Source organism: Cyprinodon tularosa, unplaced genomic scaffold (genome assembly GCF_016077235.1).
Source record: "Cyprinodon tularosa strain WSP-4 unplaced genomic scaffold, ASM1607723v1 ctg410, whole genome shotgun sequence".
In the NCBI taxonomy this organism is placed as follows: domain Eukaryota; kingdom Metazoa; phylum Chordata; class Actinopteri; order Cyprinodontiformes; family Cyprinodontidae; genus Cyprinodon; species Cyprinodon tularosa.
The window spans coordinates 200,055-219,437 of NW_024039131.1; the positions used below are offsets into that span (position 1 = coordinate 200,055).

The 19,383-nt window shown below is 44.2% G+C and overlaps 1 protein-coding gene across 1 annotated transcript in view; it reads left to right on the plus strand.

The window, feature by feature from the left end:
- The first annotated feature begins 370 nt into the window (after positions 1 to 370).
- Positions 371 to 19,383, plus strand: part of kcnh5b (potassium voltage-gated channel, subfamily H (eag-related), member 5b) — a 99,708-nt gene continuing 80,695 nt past the window's right edge. Inside the window, exons 1-4 of the mRNA XM_038298624.1 lie at positions 371 to 555; positions 13,510 to 13,633; positions 15,491 to 15,597; positions 18,626 to 18,754. Of these exons, the coding sequence (XP_038154552.1) occupies positions 483 to 555; positions 13,510 to 13,633; positions 15,491 to 15,597; positions 18,626 to 18,754 (433 nt within the window). The 5' untranslated portion in view covers positions 371 to 482. The remainder of the gene's footprint in view (positions 556 to 13,509; positions 13,634 to 15,490; positions 15,598 to 18,625; positions 18,755 to 19,383) is intronic.

Below are 19,383 nucleotides of genomic sequence, written 5' to 3' on the forward strand. Positions count from 1 at the left end.
ATATGATTAAGTAAATGCCAAAAACGGTTGCTTTTTTTTTGTGGTTTTATATGACTGTGCATTATTTTTAGGAATCATCTCAACAAGTTTTAAGGAATGAAAACGTGACAAAGCTGAAGGGTTCGGATTCTAATGAGCTGCAGGTAGAGTTTCATAGTTTCATGGCCAAACAAGGTTCTTCATTAATATCCATCAGTTCAGGCAGATATGATCAGTGCTTGGTTATAATCCGCTTCTAGAACTTCTCTGAGGCGTTAGCCTGAGTCCATCTTTTCTACTGCTGATCTATCACATGGTTCCCTGTTTGGGTCGGAGCTGCCAGCCCATGACGCATGCGTCCTTCCTCTCACTACAGTCAGCGGCTCCAGCTCAGTGCGCCTCCAGCAGCTCGTCCGAGCGCGCGGTTACAATGCGCCTCTCCATCGGTCCGAACCAGAGCCAGCGTCAGAACCGAGCAGCACACACCCCGCCTCCGCAACAGGATGCCCGGCGGAAAGAGGGGACTGGTGGCGCCGCAGAACACTTTTCTGGAGAACATCGTCCGGCGTTCAAGTGGTAAGTCTGCGCCTTGGCCGGGTTCTGGTTCTGGGGTTGATCAACCAGCAGGACGCAAAGCTTAACTTTTCTTCCGGAACACGGTGATGAACGGGCGGTACCTCCGCATTAATGGACCTCTGGAGGAAGCAGAGTAAAGTCCTTAAGGCTGCGGATCTCTGCGGGAGGAAAAGAGGAAAGAGTTCCGACAGATTTAAACTCGATTGGGTCAATTTTAGACTGTAAGGAACCAGAGTTCATTCTGGCTCCATCAGCTTAATTTTTGGTCCATCAGCTTCATTCTGGCTCCATCAGCTTAATTTTTGGTCCATCAGCTTCATCCTGGGTCCTTCAGCTTAGTTCTGGTTCCATCAGCTTCATTCTGGCTCCATCAGTTTCATAATGGCTCCATCAGCTTAATTCTGGCTGCATCAGCTTCATTTTTGGTCCATCAGCTTCATTCTGACCCCATCAGCTTCATTCTGGCTCCACCAGCCTCATTATGGCTCCATCAGCTTCATGCTGGCTCCATCAGCTTCAATTTAGGTCCATCAGCTTCATTCTGGCTCCATCAGTTTCATTATGGCTCCATCAGCTTCATTTTGGCTCCATCAGCTTCATTCTGGCTCCATCAGTTTCATTATGGCTCCATCAGCTTCATGCTGGCTCCATCAGCTTCATTTTTGGTCCATCAGCTTCATTCTGGCTCCATCAGCTTCATGCTGGCTCCATCAGCTTCATTTTAGGTCCATCAGCTTCATTCTGGCTCCATCAGTTTCATTATGGCTCCATCAGCTTCATTTTGGCTCCATCAGCTTCATTCTGGCTCCATCAGTTTCATTATGGCTCCATCAGCTTCATGCTGGCTCCATCAGCTTCATTTTTGGTCCATCAGCTTCATTCTGGCTCCATCAGCTTCATGCTGGCTCCATCAGCTTCATTTTAGGTCCATCAGCTTCATTCTGGCTCCATCAGTTTCATTATGGCTCCATCAGCTTCATTTTGGCTCCATCAGCTTCATTCTGGCTCCATCAGCTTCATTATGGCTCCATCAGCTTCATTATGGCTCTATCAGCTTCATTGTGGTTCCATCAGCTTCATTCTGGCTCCATCAGCTTCATTATGGCTCCATCAGCTTCATTCTGGCTCCATCAGCTTCATTATGGTTCCATCAGCTTCATTCTGGCTCCATCAGCTTCATTATGGCTCCATCAGATTCATTATGGCTCCATCAGCTTCACTATGGCTCCATCAGCTTCATTATGGTTCCATCAGCTTCATTCTGGCTCCATCAGCTTCATGCTGGCTTCATCAGCTTCATTCTTTGTCCTTCAGCTTCATTCTGGGTCTTTCAGCTTCAGCGCCATCAGCTTCATACTGGCTCCACCAGCTTCATTATGGCTCCATCAGCTTCATTCTGGGTCCTTCAGCTTCAGCTCCATCAGCTTCATGCCGGCTCCACCAGCTTCATTTTAGGTCCATCAGCTTCATTCTGGCTCCATCAGTTTCATTATGGCTCCATCAGCTTCATTCTGGCTCCATCAGCTTCATTCTGGCTCCATCAGCTTCATTATGGCTCCATCAGATTCATTATGGCTCCATCGGCTTCATTCTGGTTCCATCAGCTTCATTCTGGCTCCATCAGCTTCATTATGGCTCCATCAGCTTCATTATGGTTCCATCAGCTTCATTCTGGCTCCATCAGCTTCATTATGGCTCCATCAGATTCATTATGGCTCCATCAGCTTCATTCTGGTTCCATCAGCTTCATTCTGGCTCCATCAGCTTCATTCTGGCTCTATCAGCTTTATTATGGCTTCATCAGCTTCATTATGGCTCCATCAGCTTCATTATGGCTCCATCAGCTTCATTCTGGCTCCACCAGCTTCATTATGGCTCCATCAGCTTCATTATGGCTCCATCAGCTTCATTCTGGCTCCACCAGCTTCATTATGGCTCCATCAGCTTCATTATGGCTCCATCAGCTTCATTTTAGGTCCATCAGCTTCATTCTGGCTCAATCAGCTTCATTATGGCTCCATCAGCTTCATTCTCGTTCTATCAGCTTCATGTTGGCTCAATAAGCTTCATTCTGTGTCCATCAGCTTCATTCTGGCTCCATCAGCTTCATTCTCTGTCCTTCAGCTTCATTCTGGGTCTTTCAGCTTCAGCGCCATCAGCTTCATACTGGCTCCACCAGCTTCATTCTTGCTCCATCAGCTTCATTCTGGGTCCTTCAGCTTCAGCTCCATCAGCTTCATGCCGGCTCAATCAGCTTCATTCTGGGTCCATCAGCTTCATTCTGGCTCCATCAGCTTCATTCTGGGTCCTTCAGCTTCAGCTCCATCAGCTTCATGCCGGGTCCATCAGCTTCATTCTGGGTCCATCAGCTTCGTTCTGGGTCCTTCAGCTTCATTCTCTGTCCTTCAGCTTCATTCTGGGTCCTTCAGCTTCAGCTCCATCAGCTTCATACTGGCTCCACAGCTTCATTCTGGCTCCATCAGCTTCATTCTGGGTCCTTCAGCTTCAGCTCCATCAGCTTCATGCCGGCTCCATCAGCTTCATTCTCGGTCCATCAGCTTCATTCTGGCTCCATCAGCTTCATTCTCTGTCCTTCAGCTTCATTCTGGGTCCTTCAGCTTCAGCTCCATCAGCTTCATACTGGCTACACCAGCATCATTCTGGCTCCATCAGCTTCATTCTGGGTCCTTCAGCTTCAGCTCCATCAGCTTCATGCCGGATCAATCAGCTTCATTCTGGGTCCATCAGCTTCATTCTGGCTCCATCAGCTTCATTCTGGGTCCTTCAGCCTCAGCTCCATCAGCTTCATGCCGGCTCCATCAGCTTCATTCTGGGTCCATCAGCTTCATTCTGGCTCCATCAGCTTCATTCTGGGTCCTTCAGCTTCAGCTCCATCAGCTTCATGCCGGCTCCATCAGCTTCATACTGCCTCCACCAGCTTCATTCTGGCTCCATCAGCTTCATTCTGGGTCCTTCAGCTTCAGCTCCATCAGCTTCATGCCGGCTCCATTTGCTTCATTCTGGGTCCATCAGCTTCATGCTGGGTCCATTAGCTTGATTCTCGGTCCATCAGCTTCAGCTCCATCAGCTTCATGCTGGCTCAATCAGCTTCATTCTGAGGCCTTCAGCTACAGCTTTATCAGTTTCATTCTGGCTCCTTCAGCTTCATTCTGGATCCATCAGCTTTAGCTCCATCAGCTTCATTCTGGGCTCTATCAGCTTCATTCTTTCTCCATCAGCTTCATGCTGGCTCCATCAGCTTCATTCTGGCTCCATCAGCTTCATGCTGCCTCCAACAGCTTCATTCTGGCTCCATCAACTTCCTTCTGGACCCATCAGCTTCATTCTGACTCCATCAGCTTCATGCTGGCTCCATCAACTTCCTTCTGGCTCCACCAGCTTCATTCTGTACCCATCAGCTTCATTCTGGCTCCTTCAGCTTCATTCTGGTTCCATCAGCTTCATTCTGGTTCCATCAGCTTCATCCTGGCTCAATCAGCTTCATTCGGGCTCCACCAGTTTCATTCTGGCTCCATCAGCTTCATTCTGGGTCCTTCAGCTTCATTCTGGTTCCATCAGCTTCATTCTGGTTCCATCAGCTTCAGCTTTATCAGCTTCATTCTAGCTGCATTCGCTTCATTCTGGGTCCTTCAGCTTCATTCTCTGTCCTTCAGCTTCATTCTGGGTCCTTCAGCTTCAGCTCCATCAGCTTCATACTGGCTCCACCAGCTTCATTCTGGCTCCATCAGCTTCATTCTGGGTCCTTCAGCTTCAGCTCCATCAGCTTCATGCCGGCTCCATCAGCTTCATTCTCGGTCCATCAGCTTCATTCTGGCTCCATCAGCTTCATTCTCTGTCCTTCAGCTTCATTCTGGGTCCTTCAGCTTCAGCTCCATCAGCTTCATACTGGCTCCACCAGCATCATTCTGGCTCCATCAGCTTCATTCTGGCTCCTTCAGCTTCAGCTCCATCAGCTTCATGCCGACTCAATCAGCTTCATTCTGGGTCCATCAGCTTCATTCTGGCTCCATCAGCTTCATTCTGGGTCCTTCAGCCTCAGCTCCATCAGCTTCATGCCGGCCCCATCAGCTTCATTCTGGGTCCATCAGCTTCATTCTGGCTCCATCAGCTTCATTCTGGGTCCTTCAGCTTCAGCTCCATCAGCTTCATGCCGGCTCCATCAGCTTCATACTGCCTCCACCAGCTTCATTCTGGCTCCATCAGCTTCATTCTGGGTCCTTCAGCTTCAGCTCCATCAGCTTCATGCCGGCTCCATTTGCTTCATTCTGGGTCCATCAGCTTCATGCTGGGTCCATTAGCTTGATTCTCGGTCCATCAGCTTCAGCTCCAACAGCTTCATGCTGGCTCAATAAGCTTCATTCTGAGGCCTTCAGCTACAGCTTTATCAGTTTCATTCTGGCTCCTTCAGCTTCATTCTGGATCCATCAGCTTTAGCTCCATCAGCTTCATTCTGGGCTCTATCAGCTTCATTCTTTCTCCATCAGCTTCATGCTGGCTCCATCAGCTTCATTCTGGCTCCATCAGCTTCATGCTGCCTCCAACAGCTTCATTCTGGCTCCATCAACTTCCTTCTGGACCCATCAGCTTCATTCTGACTCCATCAGCTTCATGCTGGCTCCATCAACTTCCTTCTGGCTCCACCAGCTTCATTCTGTACCCATCAGCTTCATTCTGGCTCCTTCAGCTTCATTCTGGTTCCATCAGCTTCATTCTGGTTCCATCAGCTTCATCCTGGCTCAATCAGCTTCATTCGGGCTCCACCAGTTTCATTCTGGCTCCATCAGCTTCATTCTGGGTCCTTCAGCTTCATTCTGGTTCCATCAGCTTCATTCTGGTTCCATCAGCTTCAGCTTTATCAGCTTCATTCTAGCTGCATTCGCTTCATTCTGGGTCCTTCAGCTTCATTCTGGGACATTCAGCTTCATTATGGCTCCATCAGCTTAATGCTGGCTCCATCAGCTTCATTCTGGCTCCATCAGCTTCATTCTGGCTCCATCAGCTTCATGCTGGCTCCATCAGCTTCATGCTGGCTCCATCAGCTTCATGCTGGCTCAATCAGCTTCATTCTGGCTCCATCAGCGTCATGTTGGCTCTATCAGCTTCATTCTTTCTCCATCAGCTTCATGCTGGCTCCATCAGCTTCATTCTGGCTCCATCAGCTTCATGCTGGCTCCGTCAGCTTCATTCTGGCTCCATCAACTTCCTTCTGGACCCATCAGCTTCATTCTGACTCCATCAGCTTCATGCTGGCTCCATCAACTTCCTTCTGGCTCCACCAGCTTCATTCTGTACCCATCAGCTTCATTCTGGCTCCTTCAGCTTCATTCTGGTTCCATCAGCTTCATTCTGGTTCCATCAGCTTCATCCTGGCTCAATCAGCTTCATTCGGGCTCCACCAGTTTCATTCTGGCTCCATCAGCTTCATTCTGGGTCCTTCAGCTTCATTCTGGTTCCATCAGCTTCATTCTGGTTCCATCAGCTTCAGCTTCATCAGCTTCATGCTGGCTCCATCAGCTTCATGCTGGCTCAATCAGCTTCATTCTGGCTCCATCAGCGTCATGTTGGCTCTATCAGCTTCATTCTTTCTCCATCAGCTTCATGCTGGCTCCATCAGCTTCATTCTGGCTCCATCAGCTTCATGCTGGCTCCGTCAGCTTCATTCTGGCTCCATCAACTTCCTTCTGGACCCATCAGCTTCATTCTGACTCCATCAGCTTCATGCTGGCTCCATCAACTTCCTTCTGGCCCCACCAGCTTCATTCTGTACCCATCAGCTTCATTCTGGCTCCTTCAGCTTCATTCTGGTTCCATCAGCTTCATTCTGGTTCCATCAGCTTCATCCTGGCTCATCAGCTTCATTCGGGCTCCACCAGTTTCATTTTGGCTCCATCAGCTTCATTCTGGGTCCTTCAGCTTCATTCTGGTTCCATCAGCTTCATTCTGGTTCCATCAGCTTCAGCTTCATCAGCTTCATTCTAGCTGCATTAGCTTCATTCTGGGTCCTTCAGCTTCATTCTGGGACATTCAGCTTCATTCTGGCTCTATTAGCTTCATTCTGGCTACATCAGCAATCAGAGATACTGCAGGGAAAAAGTCACATTTTTAGCTTTATTCTAATTTTATTCCCTGCAGTTTTTTTTTCCTCCGGGAAGCAGAGCAGCATCAGGACGTTGAACTCTGCCTCTTCAATGCAAAACAGGATTCTGCTTTTCTTGTGTCGTGAATTGGCGCTATATAAATAAACTGAATTGAATTTGCTTTATGAGTCACATTAATAAAATACTCACTAATAAGACAAAAAATACGAATGATAAAAGATTAAAGGATGAAATAATTATAATATATTATACTATAATCTGATGATCTTTGTCTGATTATTATAATTATACTATATTATAATAATTTAAGAGAAGCACAGAAAGGAAAATATTGTGATTTTGTTTATATAGAAAAAAAAAAAAAAAATATATATATATATATATATATATATATATATATATATATATATATATATATATATAAATATGTATCCTGTCTAACCCGATCCTGCAATGTATTATTTGATCTTCTATCAGAAATGTGATAAACAGAGTTTGTAGAAGGAGCAGTTTGATTTATTTAGTGAAACCAAACTGAAATCACTGTCAGACCTGGAAATAACCCAAACAATGTGACATCAGGAAGCAGTTAAACGCCTCTGATCAAAACAAATAATAACCTGATCCAAGACTTCAGAATCAGATGAGTTCCATTAACACTATTGACTGGAAATTTAGATTTTTTGAAGTATTTCACTGAGTTCTACTGGTGTAAATCACACCCATCATGGTGATTCGATTCAGTATCGATTTCCTGACGCAACGATTCGATCATTTTCGTTACTCAAAAACACACCAAGATACGATTTGATTAATTTGTTGGGTTTTTTTTATCTTACAGGCCAGACAATGTTTTAAATTTGATACAAATCAATGAAAGCTGTAATATCGTTATGCATTTTATTTGAGAAACAACAGCAAATAACAGAAGTTGCAAAGTTGTGCTCCACCTAGGCCTGTGAAAACCCCATTCACTGAAAAATAATAATTCCTCGTGTTATAGATCCTGAAAGGCCTTGCATCAAAAAATACTGCAAGCGGAAAGAAAGGGAGTGGCTAATAAACCCTTTTCTGGCTCAAGACCATGGTCTCGGATTTGGAGGGACTGATCCTCATCCCGGCTGCTTTACACTCGGTCACGAACCGCTCGAGTGAGAGCTGTAGATCACGCCCTGATAAAGCCAACAGAACCACATCATCTGCGAATAACAGAGATGCAATCCTAAGACCACCAAAACAGATCCCCTCAACAACTTGGCTGCACCTAGAAATTCTGTCCTTAAAAGTTATGAACAGAATCGGTGACAAAGGGCAAACTTGGCGGAGTCCAACCCTCCCACGCCTGAGTTTTTGCCTCAGCGACCAGCCGAGCCACCTGCCGCTTTGACTGCCGGTACATATTAGCTGCTTTTGGAGAACCACAGGTCAATAAAGCCCAATAGGACTCCTTCTTCTGCTTGACATGTCCCCTCACTGTTGGTGTCCACCAGCGTGTTCGAGGGTTGCCGCCACGAGATGCACAGACAACCTTGCAGCCACAGCTGCGACTAGCCACCTCAACAGTAGAGGCACGGAACATGGTCCACTCAGATTCAATGTCCCCCACATCCCTCGGAACGTGTTCAAAACTGTGCCGGATATGGGAGTTAAAGCTCTTTCTCATGGGGGACACTGCAAGACTTTCCCAGCAAACCCTCACAATACGTTTGGGCCTACCAGGTCTGACCGGCGTCCTCCCCCGGTGTCCAAGACATGCAGCCGCATGTCAGATGAAATAATAACAAAGTCGATAATTGAACTACCGTCTAGGTTGTCATGTTGCCAAGACCCCATATGGACCCCCTTATGCTTGAACATGGTGTTCGTTATGGACAATCCATGACTAGCACAGAAGTCCAACAACAGAACCCCACTCCAGTTCAGGTCAGGTGGGCCATTCCTTCCAACCACGCCTCCCAGGTCTCACTGTCATTGCCCACGTGAGCGTTGAAGTCCCCCAGAAGAACAAGGGAGTCCCCAGGAGGGGCACTCTCCAATACCTCCGTAAAGACACCAAAAAGGGTGGGTAATCTGAACTGCTGTTTGGTACACGTATGCAGAGGGAGGCAACCCTCTGGTTCACAGGGGTGAACCCCAACGTACAGGCACCAAGAAGAGGGGCAACAAGTATGCCCACTCCTGCTTGGCGCCTCTCACCAGGGGCAACTCCAGAGTGGAACATTGTCCAACCCCTCTCAAGGAGACTGGTTCCAGAGCCAGAGCCCCTGGAGCCCCCCTGCGTCGAGGTAAGTCCAACTATCTCTAGTTGGAACCTTTCAACCTCGCGCACTAACTCAGGCGCCTTCCCCACCAGAAAGGTGACGTTCCATGTCCCAAGAGCCAGCTTCTTCAGCAGAGGATCAGACATCAAGGGAAGGGACTGCCACTTTGTTACTCTGGTTAATTTTTTATTGTATTTGAGTTCTTAGGTATTCCTTGTTTGCCCTCTGCTGCCCTCCTTCGTCAGTCTCCTTCTCCTAGCTCCCTTCTAGACTCCTCTGTACACACCTGCTCACAATCTGCTGATTAGCCTGATCTTTGTTTCTCTCTCCCATATATGCACCTCCTGCTCAGTCACTGTTGCTGGTTTGTCATTTCTTCTTGTGAGGATTCCTGGTTCTGAGTACTTTCGCATTTTGTGGATTTTTGCTTCTGTTACCCTTTTTGTGATTAAATCTGTAAGTAACCACCTTCAGCTTCAGTCTCTACATTTCGGTCCTCTTCAAACCTCCACACAACCTGACAAGAAGTCTGTTTCTCAATAGTGCATATTTGTTTAAAGCACACTTATTTTCATTAAGTAAAGTTATTTCCAATGGATTAAGGACCCAGAAATTTTACTTAAGTGTGATTGTGATTGTAAAATATAGGCTTGATCATTATATACTCTTAAAGTACATAAAAAAAAGCTACTCAAGTAAATGTAACTGAGTAAATGTAGCTACTTACTACCCACCTCTGCTCTTGTTGAGCTTAGTACTTATGTAAAAGTAGCAATAATCTCAGTCTAAGATTATTATTCAACTAAGTGAAAATGACGGTAAAATACATTTACTTCTAATGTGTTTACTTAAATGACTTTCTAAACTTTACTGAAGTATAAGTAACCGATTACTTCCTGACACATCCGCACAGTTTCTGGCTAGTACACTTTTCTTTGTGTGAAATGTGTCTGAAAGTGTCTGAACAGCTCATATGAATCTTCTCTCTTATGCTGAAGGCCTATTTAACTGTTCTGGTGGAAAAATTGATTTCTTGCTACACAGAGGTTTGCAAGGGGACATCTTTTCAATCTATACTCTTTAATATCTCACATTAAAATGCACATAATCAGTAATCGTACGGCTTTAATATATCCCGACCTCTCATGATTTTTCCACAAATTAAAATGGTTTTTTAGTGCACCTGGATATCATTCTGGACTTTCGCAACTGGAAATGAAATATGATATTTTAGTTTGAATTGAAGTTCTGCTGCCTTTAACACTGATGCTTTCTTGGTGTAGACAGATTGTTTGGGAGGCAGGATATCTCCAGGTTCTGTGGACTCTCAGCTGACAGAAATCAGACCATGAGCCAGAGAGTCAACCTCTGTTTAATGTAAAAACATTGAGATTCATAGTCAAAGTTTACCTCTGAGTTTAACTGATAAGCTGTAGCATTGATTGAAACATTATCTTGCATTTGCCTTGTCATTTCTAGCCAATAATTAAGTGAACAACAAAACATTGATGCCTAGAGTTAAGAGGGACACAGAAAATATGTAGAGCAAAACCTTCTTGTAGGACTGGAGAGCAGGATGAAGATTGTGAGCTTTTTATTACCGCTGGACTTTGAGTTTTTAACCAGACTCTCATCTACCTCCACTGCAGTGATTATTGCAATCTTTAATCATCAGAAGATTGAACTGATGATGGTGATAGTGGTGATGTTGGTGATAATTATGGAGGCTATGTTGATGATGTTGGTGGTGATGATGAGCCTGCACCCTGGGTCCCTGAGCAACAACCTTTACCCCCAGATTGAGCATCCTCCTTCACCTCTCCGCTCACATAAGACCTGTTCCACATCCACCGCTACTCCTCCGCACGTCACCTTCCATGTACGTCTTCTCCGTCCTTCATCGTCAAAATACGCAGCTCAGCTACTTTTTGCTCGGTTCCGTTGGTTGCCGGCCAAGTCAAGATCTGCAATTGCAATCATACCGAAAAGGCAAAAGAACTGGAGAAAACCAGTTGTCAAATTAAAATATGGTAACGTCAGATCTGTAACTACAAAGTAGAGCATAATTCTTATATATTCCCAAAAACTAAGACTGTTTATTTAAATGATTGGATGCAAACTATTGATGCTTCAACATAGCAGGAAGCTACATCAAAATATTTATTTTGTACTCAGAGGCTTAAAACTTTAATCAAATCCAGTCAAAACTACCAAGAGTGGATCTGACAACTTCCAAACCAACTTCTTATCTCAGGCCTGGATGAAGAGATGCGTTTGGAGGCAGAGAGCAGAGAGCAAACATAGTTCATCCAAACCATGGATGATCCTAGTTATCCCTGTTACAAAAATCCACAACAAAAGGAAAAATTTGGGCAGAAACTGCACATATGCTGGATGCTAATGGGTATTTTTTTAAATATGCCATAATAAATGAAGTGTTCATTTGCACGTTTTGTTCCTATGAATTTATTATTAATATAGTGTATGCTCTCCTCTACTCCGAGAGAGATGGAGCAGAGCAGGACGGGGGGAACAGCGGAAGCTGTATGCTTTACTTTGCTCAGGCGGTCTGGAGTGCGGCGGAAAGGTGACGGAGGGTGTGGGATTTCAGGGTTAACCCCACACTGCTCCCCGGGCGCCGCACAATGTCAGCCCGCTGTTCCCCAAGGGCAATGACTTAAATGCAGGGAGTAAATCTAGATGCACTAAATGAGCTGCAGGACCTGGAGATGTGCTTCAAACAGACTTTGCATGTAAAATGTCTGGTCCAAAGCTGGGCATACACTGTATAATTTTTTGCCCTTTTTCGTGTTGATTCTCCAGTCGTGCAAGAATCTTGCGATCTGGCTGACTGTCAGCCTGGTGGTGTGTGGTGTAGTGTACAGGGGGTAACGAGTGGCGATCAGCCTCTAACGACCTCCTCCCCATCAGGAATCGTAAGGTCGGGGGAAAATCAAACATGTTTGAAATTCAGTTGGCCGTCGTAAGGTGGTCGTGGGCAAATCGCTCAGTGGGCAAACAAGGATTCTTCTTCTTCCTCTCAGAGGAAAACACAGCAGCATGGGTGTGGGTGTGTAAAATTGACAGACCGTAGTAGCCACTTTTGCTCAGCCATCTCTTTGTCCAAATACGTCGTCGCCTTTTCTTTTCGGGGCTTTCAGCACAAAATTTGACAACTGGCCAAGGCAGCGCGTTGAGCTTCATATTCCTTTTCTACTCATTTGGCCCAACGAGTCCGAGTAGCGCCATCTCACTGCGGAGCTGATTCCCACCTGATTTTTAGGTGTACAATGTGAGAACATATATCCTGAACTGTGAAGTTTTAAACCCTGTGATTTCATTGTACAGTGGTAGCTGCAGCTGTGTGCAACGATTGAAAAAATCGTACAGTGTATGCCTGGCTTTAGAGCATTAAGAGCAGACGGTTTGCATGCAAAGTCTGTTTGAATCGCATTTCGAGGTCCTGCAGCTCATCTAGAGTCTGGATGTGCTCCAGACTTTGCATGTAGCCCATCTGCTTCAGCTGCTCAAAGCATGTTCCGTGTGAATGCAGACATGGCTGAGCTTGTTGGCCATATATGAGCAGATTTTATATTCCATTCTATTCAGTTAATTTCTATAGATCTAATTCATAACACATGTTATCTCAAGGCACTTTCCAGTTCACCAGATCATCTAGACAGTTTGATTCAAAGTTTTCTATCTAAGGAAAACCAGCTGATTGCATCGACTCATCGACTCTTCAGCAATCCCTCACACTAAGCATGCTTGTAGCGACAGTGGAGAGGAAAAACTCCCCTTGAACAGGAAGAAACCTCCAGCAGAACCAGGCTCAGTATGAGCGGCCATCTGCTGAGGCTGACTGGGGTTCAAGGAGACGGAAGCAGACATAGAAAAAGAAGCATAGATACAAAAGGCAACTGTCAACCAGCTCCACAGGCGGCCCCGTCCAGGAAACACACAGCCAGGCAGATGAGCTCTAAGCCAGGTCCCGTCAGATATTATCAGACTATGATATTAATCACAGTCATTGGACTAAAGGATTTTGGCCAGAAGAAGTTTTGCTGATCATTCAGCTTGGTAATTGGATGCAGCAGAAGCAGAGAGGTGGCGATAAAACACAGTGACTTTGTCATAGTCTAACTTAGCCCTTTATGACTGCACCTTTAAATGATTGGCTCAGACCTCTTTACCTCTTTCCTTCTCTGATATGGATCACAGAATGGTGCATGTTCATCTTCTCAGTGGAAACTTTATCTACATTCTGAGTTTGCAGTTTTTCTTCTATAACATCAATCATAGATCTCCTTCCATATAGAAGGTTAAACAGTTTGATTGTCGTTAATCCTTTGAGCTTGTTCCTGTTTAGAATAGTGGGACAGTGTTTAGTTTGAAGCTCTTCCAAACCTATTGTTTATTTCTTTCCATGCGCTGGTGTGTTGGTTTAGTCGCTTTTTGTCTTTGTAGTAAGAGAAGGCAAATAAAAGATTTCTCTAGACCTAAGAGTCTGAAAGGAACAGACTAAATTTTGTTAAATTTTTTTAATGGTTGTTTTTTTCTGTTTCCTTTGTCAGAGACCAGCTTTCTCCTGGGAAACGCCCAGATCGTGGAGTGGCCTGTCGTCTACAGCAATGATGGATTCTGTAAGCTGTCTGGTTTCCACAGAGCTGAGGTGATGCAGAAGAGCAGCACATGCAGGTAAAAAGCCCATCGTTAAAAAAAACGAAAAAGCCCAGCGTTATTCACGCCCCCTGCAGGCAAACTATGCTTTCACATCCAATGCTGCTTCCTGCACTTCAGTGGGACTCAGAAAGTCCAGCAAACATTGAGCGTGAAGATTCATGCAGATTTTGTCTGTTTGAGGAAACATCAGAGCTGTGGAAGGAGGAACGGCTAAGGACCGTTCAGGAACATCTTTTAAAAAAAACATTTGAGAAAATCTCTACTTTAGATTTTCCGTCTGAAACATAAAACTCATTTAGATTGATGAGACATAGACTGACATGTTTAAATAGTTTTGATGCTCATTATGACTGCTGTATTTTGCAGTTACTAGAAACATGCGGTTCTGTTTTATGGAAAGATACATAAAAAGCAGTTTTACTAAACTATGACCTTTACAAACATGTGGATAGAACCGGCTGCAGTTCACCGTCCCCCAGCAGGCCGTTACAACAGGCTCCATCCAAGCAAAGCAATAGAAGATTTTTGGGAGCAACGGAGGCTGGAGACAAAGGTGTTCGTAAAGGGTTAACGGCAGCAGTGCAGCGACACTCATCCAGGAGGTCAGGGCGAATGGCAGAGCGTGAAGATCATCTGGAGTCAGATCTCCAGGATCTCCAGCTTCAGAGGGAACCTCAGAGGGAATGTTCGGAGGGAGCCTTCAGAGGGATCTCCGGAGGGAGCCTCAGAGGGAGCCCTCAAAGGGGGATCCAGAAAGAGCCTTCAGAGGGAGTCTTCAGAGGGAGCACTCTTAGGGAGCCCCCGGAGGGAGCCTTTGGAGGGAGCCTCAAAGGGAGCCCCAGAGGGAGCACTCAAAGGGGGATCCAGAAGGAGCCTTCAGAGGGAGCCCCAGAGGGAGCCCTCAAAGGGGGATCCAGAAGGAGCCTTCAGAGGGAGTCTTCGGAGGGAGCACTCAGAGGGAGCCCCCGGAGGGAGCCTTCGGAGGGAGCCTCAGTCAGCAGGGAGGTGGAGAGATTCCCAAGCTCAGAAGTTTCAGCCATTGTTGAGAACTAGAGGAACCGTGTCTGCTGTGATTTACCATCAACCAAAACATCACAGAGTCGCCCTTTTATCAGCAGTGAAAGTGATGAAGAGAAAAGTCTCTGCTAGACGACCATCTTACCCCCAGATTCCATATTTTCCGTTTTGGCCCTGCTCATGTACGTCGTGCTGAGTACTTGTACAGTCTTATTAGTCAATGAGAACTATTCCACATCCACCGCTACCCCTGCCTTCTCCATGTACATCTTCTTCTTCCTCCACCATCAAAATATGGAGCCGAGTTATTTTTTTCTGTCCTCCAGGCTGGCCAGGTTAAGAGCCGCGATTGCAATCACACCAAAAAGGAAAAACAACGTTGCCTTCCTATTGTTTGTTCCTATTTTGTAATATTTGAAGGTTTCCATGCCTGCATGTGTTTAGCTTAGGCTTGAAGCAAAAATAAAAATGCAGATTTAAGCCGAATACTGTGAAAGAGAGATGATCCAAGCTGTAGAGCTGGGTTGGTAGTTGAACCAGCCTGCAGAGCTGCTGTTAATGTTTCCATCTATGATCAGCAGCACCAGATGACCTTTAATCCTGAATGGATATTTCATATGAAGTTAAAAACGCTGCATTTATTCATCCTCTAAACGCGTTTTAACTATGAAACATTTTCCTCTTTATTACTTTAAAAGTTTTTATTCCCTGTTTCTGCCCTGAAAGACATGAAGTGAAAAAAAATGTTTGAATAATTTACTTCGCCTTCTGCAAATATGTGCATTATTAATCCCAAAGACTGCAGGCTTTGGCTTTCTTCTGTTCCTGACCTTTTTTTTCATTTTTTTTTTTCAGTTTTATGTACGGAGAGCTGACAGACAAGAAGACCATCGATAAAGTCAGGCAGGCGTTTGACAACTATGAGTCCGACTGCTTTGAAATCCTGCTGTACAGGAAGAACAGTGAGTTCTTCTTTTTCTCATCCTCTAAACTTTGTGTTACAGGCTTGTCTGCAGCTTGTCCTGCTTTAGATGCAGATGATGTTTAATGTTCCAAAAAATGGGGAAACAAGGAAGCAAGGAGAACATAGATTTAGAAACATTCGCCCTATTTATGTGCCTATAGATTTAAAATAGAATAGAAAATAACTTTATTGTTTACCATACACAATGATTGCAGAAATTTGCCTTTGCTTCTCACACAACAATGTAAAAATACATTAAAATACAATTATAAAGAGTTGTTTGCAGACACAGCAGCAGCAGCAGCAGCGGATTCACTTCATCAAGGGAAGCAGAGCAAAGCGAGTCACATTTACAACTTGCTCAGCTGCTTGATGGAGGACGACACTAAATAATTTCTGTCACGTTTTTCTTGGCACAAGGAAGTCTGTATCTCTGCCGTGATGGAAGGAGCTCAAAGTGACGGGAAAGTAGATGGCTATTGTTTTGTGATCTTATGACCGACCAGATGAACTGCTTCACTGTAACGCTGAGACTTGTTGATTCATTGTTGGCCTGTAATCTTACTGCCCTGTTTAACAACTCTGCTAAGCTTAGCTTTGTTTCTGGCAGTTAAATGACCAAACTAAGAAACAAGGTGAAATCTCACTGTTGCTGATTTGTCGTCGTTTCTTTGCTGCCTTGTTGTGAGGATTCCTGGTTCTCAGTTTTTGTGGATTCATATTTTTGGATTTTTGCTTCTGTTGCCCTTTTTTTTTTAATTAAATCTGCAAATAACCAGCTTCAGTCTCTGCATTTGGGTCCTGTCAAACCTCCACCACACTTGACATTGGGTTTCTGTGTTGGATCAGAACATATTGGTACTCCCTAGTAGTGTTGTCAAAAGTATCGATACTGAAATGTTGTATCCGGATACAATACTCGTTTTTAAAAGTGTCGATACAGTGCTACCACCAGTGGCACCTAAGCAGTCATTCATCTAAAGTGCAGAATAGAGGAAAATGCACTTTCAGAAAACTGTGTGATTGAATAATTCTGTGCACTTTTCAGTTTTAGACTTTTTTTTTGTAAGAGGTGCAGCTGCTGAGAATTATTTTTGTTTCTTAACCGGTTTGGCCAGTGCTATTGTTATGTGAGCAAAGCATAGCCAAGGAAGTAACACTTAATTTAAATTTAATAAGTTTTTTTATCAAGCTTGCTTAATATTCTGCACAGCATACAACCTTTATTGTGTTTATTTATTGTATTTTATTTATTAATGAAAATATTTCTGTAGAATTTTGGAGTCTTTGTTGTTTTCCTTGTGGTATCGAAAATGGTATTGAGTATCGAATATTTCCCTTAGTATCGGTATCGAGTTGAAAAGTTTAGTATCGGGACAACCCTACTCCCTAGTAGACCGGTCACAAGGTAAACAATCCGTGCGCTACAGCATCGAACAACGATGATGTTCTCATATTCAGGACTTTTAAAATATAGATAAATTCATCACTTTCACACACACTGGCTGTTTCATAGCATCAGTAGATTACTTTAACTTAGAATAAAAAAAACAGACACATCACATTGCATAGTCATTGTGATGTCAATGAAGTCTATAAATCATGTAATATCACATATTATATAAATCCCTCACAATAAAATGAATGTGTTAATGAAGCAGAATAATACAGATGAGCCAAATGTGCTAAATTGATGATGATCATGTAATATACATGGATTGAGGACATTGTTATGGTAATTATATATAATTTTAAGGTTTTACATAAAGACTGAATTACAAGCACTTGTCTGTTAATGTTGTAGTATTTTTCTATTTGCAGAATATGCATGAATGATGCGATATACTTTAATACTGTCTGTGCATTAGCCTTCAAATCTGATAGATTTACAATAAGCTAAATTAATGAACCAATGTTTTATCTCCAGAGCTTCAGTTTCTACACTAGCAAAAGCACATAAATTGGTAAAATAACAGGAAACATCAAGATCATATACCGTATTGCTTTTTGCTCATAATTATAAGAATCTGGTCATTTGGAAAAACTATATATATAAGTATGTATGCACACACTGACGCTGACAGTGAAATTACCTGTGGAACGTCTTCTGACAGCAAACTGCTTGTTTTTGCAGCGAAATGCTGCACATGTTGGCATTTTTACTGCCTGTCTCTGTGGGAGTGGGGAGTACCAATATGGCGGCCGGTGGCTTCACTTTTTTCATGCAATCAGGAATGCAGTGAATAGAGATCAGTGACTGCCACCATGTAAAGAAGCCATCTTAGTCGACTGATGGCATGAAGAAAAAAGGCCACAGATGCTGAACTTCATGTAATACTTCATGCAATTAAAGAAAGAAAACTTTAAAAAAACTAATAGTTGAGTTTGATAACAACTGAGATACATCCCTGAGTGTAGAGAAGGATTAGCTTGTGGGGGACATAGGTTCCAGTATGTGGGAACCTGGTTAGGGACAAGTGTGCTTGGAAGGCTGATCTCAGGCCTCAGTCTCAGTTTGGGCTGAGCCAAATCTGTTTGCACGTCTCAGTATTTGCGCAGCAATCTTTGTGAATCACAGCAGTGCAGCCATTTATTATATTATAATTATTCATTCTAAATGTGGGCGTGTTTTCTCTTGGACTGAAGTTTGGGCTGTCAGCTCAATAATTTCCTTTTAAGCACGAGAAAATGTGACCTCTTCACTGTTTCAATGGATTCAGACCCATCCATGATTCCTGGTTTGTGCTCCTTTGGTCTCATATCAGAGAAGGAGAAAGATCCCTCATTATGACCCCTCCACCACCATACCTCTGGGTTTATTGGGAGTTTGAATACCATGTTTTTAGGTTGTCCTTCGGACCATGTGTTTGTCCCAACAAACAGCTTCACTACCTGAACTTTTTACTGCCCTTATGCCTAAAAACCAATCTGTCAACATCACTTCTGCTTTGGCTCTATTTTGAAAGTCAAACTAAATAATGATGGACTTTAAATCCTTTAATTCCTCTCCTGCTGTTTGGTTGCAGGAAGTCCGGTCTGGTTCTACATGCAGGTAGCTCCTATCAGGAATGAGAATGACAAAGTGGTTCTGTTCCTCTGCACCTTTAAAGACATAACCCTCTTCAAGCAGCCCATTGAAGATGAAACCACCAAAGGTAAGTGTTCTTATTGCTGCCTCCGTATGAACTAGCATAGGAAGCTGAAAGGATGCCTGCACGGATAGCCGGACCTCGGAGAGCTAGAACACAGAAATGATGCCGTTCTGGAGTTTGAACGCTGGAAGCATTTAGTCCAGAGATCAGGGAGCTTTACTGTAGAAATAAAGACTAGATGTTGTTCTTTGGATCCACTGTTAGGCCTCGTTCAGCGGACAGCTGGGTTTATTCTGGATTTTGTGCAGCAGACATGTCTGATGGAGGCTGAACCAAACCTCTGATGTGTGACTGTTTAATCAGCTCAGCAGCCATGAAGGCCTGCATATGATACTCATTGATATTTTGCAGTTTTCTTTGTGCCACAGCCTATCAGGGCCCGCCTTCTGTCAGTTCCACAAAGCTAACAGTGTAATGGTGTTCCTGCTGCGGTTCTCGCTCTCATTAGTCTTAGGTGTTTCTGTTTGCTGGTGTTTCCTTCTTGCATATTCCTCCAACAGCTTTCACCTCTAACTACGTGATGCTTTAAATCCTCATTCAACATATCTAACGTTGGCCACAGTAAAAACTTTCAGGTGAAAAGTAGCTTTGCTGCTGGTGTGATCAGTGACAGGAAGCTCTGCTTTCCACTA